The sequence below is a fragment of the Rhinopithecus bieti genome, unplaced genomic scaffold, assembly GCF_001698545.2.
Source record: "Rhinopithecus bieti isolate Rb0 unplaced genomic scaffold, ASM169854v2 scaffold_15643, whole genome shotgun sequence".
NCBI classification, from domain to species: Eukaryota; Metazoa; Chordata; class Mammalia; order Primates; family Cercopithecidae; genus Rhinopithecus; species Rhinopithecus bieti.
The window spans coordinates 425,489-437,934 of NW_016808215.1; the positions used below are offsets into that span (position 1 = coordinate 425,489).

Sequence of the window (12,446 nt, forward strand, 5' to 3'; positions counted from 1 at the left end):
CTGGGACCGCGAAAAACAAAAGCCCCTGTCCTCAAGAGAGCTCGCACCTAGAGTACCAACCGCGGACCATACTCTGGAGCTCGCCACCTTCTCCTCTCACACACAGGTTTGAGGCTTTGAGGTCTGCATACCCGTGTTCTGCCTTTTCCGGCCGAGACTCAAGATTTCACTCGCCTCCTCTAAACACGCAGGATGACCTGAAATCATAGCCCTTAATAGAGCAAGTCAACCAACGGTGTAGATGGCCAAGCTCTTGCGCATGCGTCCTCTGAGCATAGTCTACAGAATGGCGGGCGCCGTGGACATGGTTATTCCAGATGGACTACATTTCCCAGAAGTCACCGTGCTTGGATACCCTTCGAGCTCTAGGTCTTTTTCCGGTGTCCAAGGGGCTGTAGCCCCTACGTGGTGAGTAGATCGTGTCCAAAGAAAAGAAATCAGCGGAGGCTTCCACAGTCCCTGGTTGGAATGGAACCCGCGATGAGGGTGAGAGGCGCTGAAGACCAGAAGACCCAGGGCGTGGACGGGGCGTGTCATGCCTGGAGTTTCAGTGGAATTTCAGGCCTGTCTTCTTGAGCAGCAGAGGAGGAGATTGTGTGCCTGTGAGAGACTGTGTGGGTGTGTGTGTGGGTGTGGGTGTGATGAACGAATAGTGTTGTGTATGTGTGTGTGTGTGTGTGTGTTAGACGAATGAACAGGGTAGTGTACCTGTGTAAATTGTCACTGTGACTCCAGGCTCTAGGCTCTGCAGATTCCTCAGTCCTGTCGCCTCACAGACACTTGGGATCTGCAGCACATAAAAGAGAGAAGCCAGATTCATGGAGGCATGAAGGATCCCAGCAAGAAAACACAGACTTGATCTTGAGATGAGATTTTTGAAGTTGGCTGCGGCCTCAAGGCAGGCTCTGAGAAGACTCCATAAAGAGTTCTCAGGAATAGGAATCCCTCCTGGATATTTCCCCCTTGGAAGCTCCGAGGAGCCAGCTATATGTTTGTAACCATAGCATTTCTAAATCTCCAGCCCCAGGAACCTGCTGTGAATTAGAGACAGGTTCCACCCTAGACATCGATGACGTTGGCCTCTCTGGTATTGGGAAGGACAACACTGTTCCAGTTTCCCTCCTACTCCCATCTGGTTGTGCTCAGTGAAGTAGGTGAGCAGGTATGATCACTGAAGATATTTCCTAAGTTACTGTGTTATCCAAGAAACCCCAGATGTCTCATGATTGCCTTCTCTTTTCCAGTGCTGCCCTTCTGTTAAAAAAAAAAAAAAACCATGATCCTGAAAGAGGAAAGAATTTTGTTACACAACTGAAAGCTAAAGTCCAGGTGAGTTTATATTTCCTCATTACTCGTAAAATGCTCTTTAATTTTAAAGACAGGAGACTCTTTCTTCTCTTTGGAAATGCCCTGCCTAACAGTGACATATCTGTGAATATGCCATTACAGCCTCCTTTCAGGGCCCTTAAGCCCTTCTCTTCATAATTTAACGTTTTGCCTACTGCGAGCTATTATGTTTCTAATTGTTGACTAAAAACTAGTCTATAATGAACACCATTTTGCAGAGATCTTTGCATCCTTTTATAGCCATTCCCTAAGGATAAACCCTAGTTTCAAAATGTGAGTCAAATATCAGATATTTACCATGTGCTTGTACTTGTTGGGATACAATGACAAAAAGATATAGTTACTATCCTCAAATGACTTGGTATCCAGTAAGGAAAATGAAATCAGAATAGGGATAAGAAAGATAGTGGATGTGAAAGACCACTAGAGAAATTCAGATGACTTGTCTTGGAAGTTCACAGGGAAGAGGCATTATTCTGACTGTAGCAGCATTGTCAGGATATGATCAAACTGTGAGAATTCAGTGAAAGAAAATGGGTCTTAACACCTTAGAGTTTTTATTCTAATGATGTTAAATGCAAAGTGACATTAAATGGAACAAGATGTCTTAACAACTGTTTGCAGGACACTGTGATTAGGAGGACAGATACAGAAGTAAAATAAACCCATTAGGAATATATAATAGGAAGCAGCTTTGAAACTACCAGTAATGCATTCAAAATATCAGAGTCTCCGATTTACATTGACATAACATTTCTACAGGCAAACGAATCATAGGGTGGATTCAGGTAATCGGAACTGATGAAAATAAAGTAAAAGCTTTCAATAAAACACAGCAGCAGTTTTTAGAGCAGCATTGGTTCTCAAATGTAGAATGCATCAGAATCACCTGCAGGGCTTGTTCAAACAGAGTTTGCTGGGCCCCAGCGGCAGAGTTTCTAATTCAGTAGCTCTGAGGTAGAGCAGAGTATCTGCACTGGTAACAAGTTCCCAGGGACTATATTTAGAGGACCTTTGTTCTAGAGTATTCTAAGCTTTTTCCTCCAGATCAAAAGATATTTAAAAGGTAAGGCAGGGAGGATTTTTTCCCACCTGTTCAGAGAGAAGATTGCTCTGTTAAAAATTCAAAAATCTATCTAACTGTGTCTCAAGACAAAACTATATAGTTGCTATGCTCAAATGACTTGGTATCCGGTAAGGAAGAATAAATAAAAATAGGAATAAGTAAGATAGTTGCTTTTTTAAAAAAACGTTTAATTTTATGAAATATACTTTTAGGAAAAGGCAGAAACCCAGGACTGTAAAACAAATATTGAGTAAGTTAATATACGGGTTTATGTTTTCCATACTTTTTTCAACTTATTGATGTCTGTCAGTTTTTCTCTCTATATTGATAAATACATATATTTTATAAATGTAATCATATTTACAAACCTATCATCATGAGAATGATGGGGTGACTCCAGCTGAGTATTCAGCTGGACAAAATAAGGTTGTTTCTGGTATTTGACTACTATGAATAAAACTTCTATGAACATCCTTTACAAGTCTTTGTGTGGACATATGTTTTTGTTTTTCTTGGGTACATACCTAAGGGAGGGCGTGGTTTACCTAGTTTACACTCCAACTGCAATGTGTATAAGGTCCAGTTGCTCCTCAAACTTGCCAATACTTCGTGTTGTCAGACATTTTAACTTGAGCCAACCTGGTGCATGTGTAGTGGTATCTCATTGTTATTTTTATTTACATTTTCCTGATAATGATGTTAACATCTTTTCATATGATATTACCTATTTTGATATACTCTTGGGTCAATCAACTGTTTTCCCCATTTTTAAATTTGATTTGTCATTTTCCTATTGATTTGTAGGAATTTATAAATGTATTTTGAACACAAGTCTTTTGTGTATGTATACAGATATAAAAAGGAGCGGGGAGGAGGAGAGAAATGGAGGGAGGGGAAGGGGAGAGGAAAGAGTTCCTGTGGCTTCTTATTCACTTTCTTAATCATGTCTTATTATAAATAGATGTTCTTAATTTTAATGAAGACCTATCTACTTAGGTATGTCCACAATAAATGGGCCGGGTTATGAAATTTACATGAGGGCTTAAGAAATTTGGCTCAGGATCACAGCTAGCTTGCAACACATTTTCATCTTTCACTGTTTCAGGCCATAACCTACACAACTTACCAGTGCCTAGGAATGTTTAAGGCCTTGCCTTGGGTTCAAACCTATAGGGGAAAACATGCAACTGAACAGGTCACAGGGAGGTCAAGGCACTCTATGAAACACAGAGAGTAGGGGAAACTTGGGGAACCTAGTTGAGTTTGATTGGCACTTTTCATTTCTTTTTTTTTTTTTTTTTTTTTTTGAGACGTGTCTCGCTCTGTCGGCCCGGGCTGGAGTGCAATGGCCGGATCTCAGCTCACTGCAGCTCCGCTTCCCGGGCTACGCCTTCTCCTTGCGTCAGCTCCCGAGTAGCTGGACTACAGGCGCCTTGCCACCCGCCCAGCTAGTTTTTTGTAGTTTTTAGAGAGACAGGGTTTCACGTGTTAGCCCAGGATGGTCTTGATCTCCTGAGCCTCGTGATCCGCCCGTCTCGGCCTCCCAAAGTGCTGGGATTACAGCTTGGCACCGCACCCGGCCTAAGCACTTTTCCATTTTCTTAAAATGTTTGGGGGAGAATTTGCACCGAATCCCCTTTGGCCTGACATTATTTTTATGAGAAGATCCTTAATACAGATTTAATTTCTTTAATAAATTAAAACATATTTAGATTTTCAATTTCTTATATCAGTTCAAATTGTGTTTCAAGAATTTTACATTTCATCTACATTTTCAAGTTTATTAAAAAGTTATAAAGTTGTTCATTACAATTCTGATTTTAATGTCTGTAAAGATATGTATTTGATGATATCTTCTTTTTATTTCCTTTGTATTGGCTTAGTTTGTCTCTGTTTTTGTATTATTCTTTTGTTATTTTCTTATTTCTCTTCAGTGAAATAGCTTTGGCTTTATTGGATTTTATTGTATATCTGGGTTTTTTCTGTTATTCATTTACTTTGGTATGTTATACTTTCTATAGGTCTAATTGCTTTTCCTTTTCAAGCTTTTGATGTATATCACTGATTTTCAGCCTTTTCTATTTTGAAAAACATATATTAAAGCTTATGTTTCATAACTTGTTTACCTGCATCTCACAAAGCTTTGATGTATCTTTATTAATTTCATTGAACTCAAAATATTATTTTAGGCTTCCATTTGATTATTATTTGACCAGTAACTATTTTCAGAAGCATCCCTTTTACACAGGCACATTCATTTATGCATTTGCTTTATTGCACTTTGCAAAATACTGCAATTTTTACAAATCGAGATTTGTATAACCCTGCATTGAGCAATTACATTGTCTCTGGTTTTCAACAGCATGTGCTCACTCTGTCTCTGTGTCACATTTTTGTAATTCTAGCAATATTTAAAACTTTTCCATATTTTTTATGGTGACTGTGATCAGGGTCCTTGATGTTACTGTTGTAATTGCTTTGGACACCATGACCACACTCATATAGATGGTGAACTGAATGAATATTATGTTCTGTGTCTTCTGAGCTGCTCCCACCAACCAGCTATTCCTGTCTCTCTTCCTTTCTTTGTGCTTCCTATTTCCTAAAACACAGCAATATTGAATCAGCCCAATAGTAAGCCCTACAAGGCCTCTAAATGTCAAATGAAAGGAAGAGTCCTCCGTTTCTCACTTTTAATCAAAAGCTAGAAGTGGATTAAGCTTAGTGAGGAAGGCATGTCAAAAGCCACGACGGGCCCAAAGCTAGACCTCTTGTGCCAAACAGTTAGTCAGTTGGGAATGGCAAAGGGAAAGTTCTTGAAGGAAATGAAACCAGTGGCTACTCGAGTCATTTGGAGGATACTGCTGATCGGAGAAAATTCATGGTCCAGATAAAAGACAAGCCAGCCAACAAAATTCCCCTTAGCCAAAGCAGAGCAAAGGACCTAACTCTCTTCAATTTCAAGCCAGCCACAAGGAATTCCTTTTAAGCCGAAAGCCAAGGCAAAGACCTAACTCTCTTCAATTTTGTGAAGTCTGAGAGACGTGAGGAAGCTACAGAAGAAAGGCTGGATGCTAGCAGAGCTTGGTTCATAAGGTTTAAGGAAAAAAGTCATCTCCATAACTAGAAAGTGCAAGGTGAAGCAGCAAGTGCTGATGTATACGTTGCAGCCAGTTGTCCAGAAGATCTGGCTAAGATAATTGATGAAGGTGGCTACATTAAACAAAAGATTTTCCATGTAGACAAAACAGCCTTCTGTTGGAAGAAGATGCCATCTAGGACTTTCATAGCTAGAAAGAAGTCAATGCCTGGCTTCAAAGGGCAGGCTGACTCTCTTGTTAGAGGCTAATGCAGCTGGTGACTGTAAGTTGAAGGCAATACTCATTTACCATTCTGAAAATCCTAGCACCCTTAAGAATTGTGCTAAATCTACTCTGCCTGTGCTCTAGAAATGGGACTGTTGTCCCAAAGCCTGAGTGACAGCATATCTGTTTATAGCATGGTTTACACAATATTGTAAACCCACTGTTGAGACCCACTGCTCAGAAAGAAAAAAAAAAGATTCCTTTCAAAATATTACTGCTGATTGACATTGCACCTGGTCACCCAGGCACTCTGATGGGGATGTATGGAAAAGATAAATTTTGCTTTCATGCCTACTAACACAACATCCACCCTGCAGCCCATGCATGGATCAAGGATTAATTTCAACTTTCAAGTTTTATTTTTTTAAGAAATACATTTCATAAAACTCTAGCTGCCATGGATTGTGATTTCTCTAATGGATCTAGGCAAAGTGAACTGAAAAGCTTCTGGAATGGATTTAACATTCTAGATGCCATTAAGAACACTCCTGATTCATAGAAAGAGGTCAAAATGTTTAACAAGAGTTTGGAAGAAGCTGATTCCAACCCTCACGGATGACTTTGAGGGGTTCAAGACTTGAGTGGAGGAAGTAACTGCAGATGTGGCAAAAATAGCAAGAGAACTTGAATTAGACATGGAGCCTGAAGATGTGGCTGAATTTCTGCAATCTCATGATAAACCTTTAATGGATGAGGAGTTGCTTCTTACGGATGAGTAGCTAAAGTGGTTTCTTGAGATGGAATCTACTCCTGGTGAAAATGCTGTGAATGTTGTTGAAATGAAAGCAAATAATTTTGAATAGTACACAAGCTTAGTTGATAAAGCAGCAGCAGGGTTGGAAAAGATTGACCCCAATTTTGAAAAAAGATCCCCTGTGAGTAAAATGCTATCAAACAGGATCGCATGCTACAGAGAAATCTTTTGGAAAGGAAGAGTCAATTGATGTGGCAAACTTCATTATTGTCTTTTCTTTTTTTTTTTTTTAAAGACAGTGTCTTGCTCTGTCACCCAGACTGGAGTGCAGTGGTGTGATCTCGGCTCACTGCAACCTCTGCCTCCCAGGTTCAAGTGCTTCTTCTGCCTCAGCGTCCCAAGTAACTGAGACTACAGCTGTACACCACCACGCCCAGCTAATTTTTTTTTTTTTTTTTTTTTTGAGACAGAGTCTCTCTCTGTCGCCCAGGCTAGAGTGCAGTGGCACGATCTCAGCTCACTGCAGCCTCCACCTCCCGGGTTCAAGCAGTTTTCTGCCTCAGCCTCCAAGTAGCTGGGATGACAGGTGCCCGCCACCACGCCTGGCTAATTCTTGTATTTTTAGTAGAGGTGGGGTTTCACCATGTTGGCCAGGCTGATCTTGAACTCCTGACCTTGTGATCCACCCACCTCGGCCTCCCAAAGTGCTGGGATTACAGGTGTGAGCCACCGTGCCCGGCTAATTTTTGTATTTTTAGTAGAGACAGAGTTTCACTGTGTTGGCTAGAATGGTCTCAATCTCTTGACCTCGTGATCCACCCACCTCGGCCTCTCAAAATGCTAGGATTACAGGCATAGCCACTGCACCTGGCCCATTACTGTCTATTTTTAGAAATTGTCATAGCCATCCCACCCTTCAGCAACACTGACCAGTGAGCAGCCATCAACATGAAGGCATTACCTTCCACCAGCAAAAAGGTTATGACTCTCTGAAGGCTCAGATGACCATTAGCATTTTTTAGCAATGAAGTATATTTAAATTAAGGTATGCACCTTATTTTTTAGGCATAATGCTATTACACACTTAATAATACAGTATAAACATAACTTTTCTATGCACTGGGAAACCAAAAAATTCATGTGGCTCACTTTACTGCAGTATTCGCTTTATCGTGGTGGTCTGGGGCCAAGCCGGCAATATCTCCATGGTCTGTCTGTATTTGGAAATATTTGAGAACCTCTTCTTTTTGAGTTCTAAGCTAATTGTAAAGGCTGAGAAAATATACATTGTTTTACATTAATCCTTTGTAATTTGTAGATGCTTTATAGCACAGAATGTTATTCTGATAAATATGATGTAATCATTTGAACAGAATGTGTAGTCTGCAGTTTGGGAGTATAATGTTCATTTGGTTTAATTTGGTTAATCTTGTTCAAACTTTTATGCTTTTGTGGATTTATTTTTGGTGTTCCTATCGTAGTTACCAATACAGAGTGTTGAAATCTCTAACTTTAATTTAAAATTTGTCTCTCCTTTAATTCTGTTGACATTTATTTTATATTTTTTGAAACTATGTTATTAGGTACATACAAATATAGGCCTACCATTGTATTCTTGCTGAATTGCAGAATATGACCCTCTTTATTACTTACAATACTTCTTGCATTAAAATCTACTTTATCTGTTATTAGTATAGCTATGTCTGTTTTCTTCTGAATACTGTTTGATAGATTTTTCCATGTTTTTAAACACACGTGTCTTTACATTTAGAGAACGTTTCTTGTAAGCAGCCTAATTGATCCTATTTTTCTTTTTAACCTAATCTGATAATATTGGTTTTGAATTGCAATGGTTAGTTCATTTACATTTACTATAATTACTTTGGTTTAAGAATGCCATCTTGCTATGTGTTTTCTGTTTGTCTCATTCTTTATTTTTTAAATTGCTCTTTTCCTGACTTTTTTGTATAAATTCAGTTTTTTTTAAATTCCATTTCATCTCCTCTGTCAGTTTGTTGCTGTTGTTGTTTTGGGTTTTTTGTTTTTTTGTTTTTTTTTTTTTTGGAGATGGAGTCTCGCTCTTGCCCAGGCTGGAGTGCAATGACTCGATCTCAGCTCATTGCAACCTCCACCTCCCAAGTTCAAGCAATTCTCCTGCCTCAGCCTCCCAAGTAGCTGGGATTACAGGCACCCGCCACCATGCCTGGCTCATTTTTGTATTTTTAGAAGAGACAAGGTTTTCTCATGTTGGCCAGGCTGGTCTCGAGCTCCTGACTTCAGGTGGTCTACCCTCCTCGGCCTCCCAAAGTGCTGGGATTACAGGCATGAGCTACCATGCCTGGTCTCGTCTATCAGGTTTTTCAATTGTACATGTTTGTATATTCTTTTGTTTTATGTATTTATTTTTTGAGACAGGGTCTTACTCTGTTACCCAGGTTGGAAGGCAGTGGCATAGTCTCGGCTCACTGCAACCTGCGCCTCCCAGGTTCAAGCAATTCTCCTGCCTCAGACTCCCAAGTAACTGGGATTACAGGCATGCCACCAAGCCCAGCTAATTTTTGTATTTTTAGTAGAGACGAGGTTTCACCATGTTGGCCAGGCTGACCTCAGGTGATCCACCCACCTCAGCCTCCCGAAGTCCTGGGATTACAGGTGTGAGCCACCACTCCTGGCCACTGAGGTATTATAATATAATATGCGTCTTTAATAGAGTCCCCATAGTGCAAGGACATTTCAGTAGTCATTAATAGAGGCTAATATGTTAACTCCATTAACCTCCTTGCTCACCATTTTTGCTATTATTGTCATTCCTCCATCCTATATTACAAGCCCCATAAAACATTATTATTTTCATTGCTTTAAATAATTCATTTGTTTAGTCATATCAGTCATGTCTTTACTCCATCTACAGCTGTTCATTGCTTGTTTGCATATTCTTGCTTCCATCTGGGATTACTTTCCTTTAGCCTAATGCTTTCTTTTAGTATTTCTTATATTGTGGGTCTACTGATAAAAAATTCTCTTAGCATTTGTTTGAACAAGTATTTAGTTCACCTTTATTTCTGAAAATTTTCTCTGGGTATAAAATTCAGAGTTCTCAGTTTTTTTCTTTCAGCACTTTAAAAATATACATTCCATTCTTTAGGCTACGATAGTTTCTATTGAGAAGTCAACCATTTTTCTTACTGTTTTCTTATAGCTGACAGCTTTTTTTTTTAAACTATGTGGTTTTAAGTTATGTTTTCAATGTTGTTTTCAGCAGTTTGACTATGATATCTCTAGGTGTGAATTTCCTTATTTTATTTTGATTAAGTTTGACAAGTTTTTTTATTTATATATCAAGGTATTTCCTGAGATTTGGAATGTTTTTGTTCATTATTTCTTTAAATAATTTTTCTGTCCCATTCTCTCTTATTTTCTTCTAGATGTTCAGTGTCACATTTTCACCGTTTCTTGGCATTTTTCTTTTCAATTGTGTTCTCTTTTTTTCCCCTCTCTGAATAAGATTGTTGTTAATTTGAGGCGCAGTGCATTGCCTCAGACTTGTCATTCCAGCTACTTGGGAAGCTGAGGTGTGAGGATCACTTGAGCCCAGCAGTTTGAGGCTGCAGTGAGCTATGATCATACCACTGCACTCCAGCCTGGGTGACAGAATAAGACCTCATCTCTAAAATAATAATAATAAACATGGAGGATTCTTTTTAAAGAAAGATTATTGCAAATTTGACTTAATGTTGCATAATAAGCTCTTTTTTTGAGACGGAGTCTCCCTATGTCACCCAGGCTGGAGTGCAGTGGCACGATCTCAGCTCACTGCAACCCCCATTTCCCCAGTTCAAGTGATTCTTCTGCCTCAGCCTTTTTTTTTTTTTTTTTGAGACAGAGTCTCGCTCTGTAGCCCAAACTGGAGTGCAGTGGCCGGATCTCAGCTCACTGCAAGCTCCGCCTTTCGGGTTCATGCCATTCTCCTGCCTCAGCCTCCCGAGTAGCTGGGACTATAGGCGCCCGCCACCTCGCCTGGCTAGTTTTTTGTATTTTTTAGTAGAGACGGGGTTTCACCGGGTTAGCCAGGATGGTCTCGATCTCCTGACCTCGTGATCCGCCCGTCTCGGCCTCCCAAAGTGCTGGGATTACAGGCTTGAGCCACCGCGCCCGGCCCTGCCTCAGCCTTCTAAGTAGCTGGGATTACAGGCGTGTGCCACCACACCCGGCTAATTTTTGTATTTCCAGTAGTGACAGGATCTCACCTAAATGAAAAGCATTTAGGTTTGAGTGAAGATGGGATCATCACTCACCTAGAGAGAGATTAGGGATCTAGCTAAGGGATCACTGAGAAATGAAAACACTTCCAAGGTCCCATTTTGTAGTGGAAGAGAAATTGACGGTCTTGAGGGAATCAAGGTTGTTCTGGATCATTCTACATTACTGTGTTCCAACTCAGGAACAGATCTATAGAGGGTTGTAGAAAGGAAAATCATCTAGAATGATATGTGGTAGGTGATGATATTGAACTATGGGGAAGAGGTTGGGATTTGTGTCCAACATACATGCCATGTTAGTATAATACTTTATACAATAATATTATTATTAATAGTGCCTTAATACCTTAAGAAAGATGAACTCTAATAAGAGGGTGCTTGTCACTTTATTCTTTTTTTTTTTTCTTTGAGATGGAGTCTTGCTGTTTCACCCAAGATAGAGTGCGGTGGCGTTATCTTGGCTCACTGCAACCTCTGCTGCCCGGGTTCAAGTGATTCTCCTGCCTCAGCCTCCCAAGTAGCCAGGATTACAGGTGCCTGCCACCATGCCCAGCTAATTTTGTATTTTAGTAAAGATGGGGTTTCGCCATGTTGGCCAGGCTGGTCTCAAATTCCTGACCTCAAGTGATCTGCCCACCTCAGCCTTTCAAAGTGCTGGGATTACAGGTATGAGCCACAACGCCCAGCCTCTTTTCAATTTTTTTTTTTTTTTTTTTTTTTAGAGATGGGGTCTTGCGCTCTTGCCCAAGCTGGAGTGCAGTTTTGTTATCAAGGCTTACTGCAGCCTCAAACTTCTGGGCTCAGGTGATCCTCCCACCTTGGCCTCCCAAAGTGCTGAGATTACAGGCATAAGCCACCACACTTGGCCATTTTTTCGTTCTTTTAACTGAATTTTGAAGAGCAGAAGTTTTCAATTTTTCAAAGTGATAATACCATTTTATATTTCCCACCAACAGTGTATGAGGTTCTATTTCTGGATGAAATCCAGTTTATCAGCGTTTTCTTTTCTTTACAGATTGTACTTTTTCTTTAGGAATTGTACTGTTGTTGTATCTAAGAAATCTTTGCCTCACCCCAAGCTTATGTAGATTTTTATACTGTGTTTTCTCACAGAAGATCTATAGTTTTAGGTGTTAATGTTTATCTCCATTAGCCATTTTAAGTTAATCTTGGCATGTGGTATAAGGTATAGATCTTTTATTTTGCATATAGATATCCAGTTGTTCCTACACCATTTTTTTTAAAGACGGTCCTTTCTCCACTGAATTGCCTTTGGTCACTTGTATAAAGCCAGTTGTCTAGATATGTGTAGGTCTATTTCTCAACTCTGTTCCATTAACTTATTTGTCTACATTTATGCCAACAGCACATACTCTTGATTATTGTAGCATTATGTTAAGCTTTCCAATTAGTAGGGTTGATCCTCCAACTTTGTTCTTCTTCAGTGTTGTCTAGGTTATTCTAGAGCCTTCGTGTTTTCATCTGAATTTTAGAATGAGCTTGTCTATTTTTACAAAAGCTCTGCTGGGATTTTCTTTTTCTTTTTTTTTTTTTTTTTTGAGACAGAGTTTTGCTCTCGTTGCCCAGGTTGGAGTGCAATGGTGCGATCTTGGCTCGCCATAACCTCCGCCTCTTGGGTTCAAGTGATTCTCCTGCCTCAGCCTCCTGAGAAGCTGGGATTACAGACATGTGCTACCACGCCTTGCTAATTTTTT

At 40.0% G+C, this 12,446-nt stretch overlaps 1 protein-coding gene across 1 annotated transcript in view; it reads left to right on the forward strand.

The window, feature by feature from the left end:
- The first annotated feature begins 241 nt into the window (after positions 1-241).
- The window catches only part of ZNF404 (zinc finger protein 404), a 23,122-nt gene continuing 10,917 nt past the window's right edge, over positions 242-12,446 (forward strand). Inside the window, 2 exon segments of the mRNA XM_017885825.1 lie at positions 242-408; positions 1,245-1,329. Coding sequence (XP_017741314.1) covers positions 242-408; positions 1,245-1,329 — 252 coding nt within the window.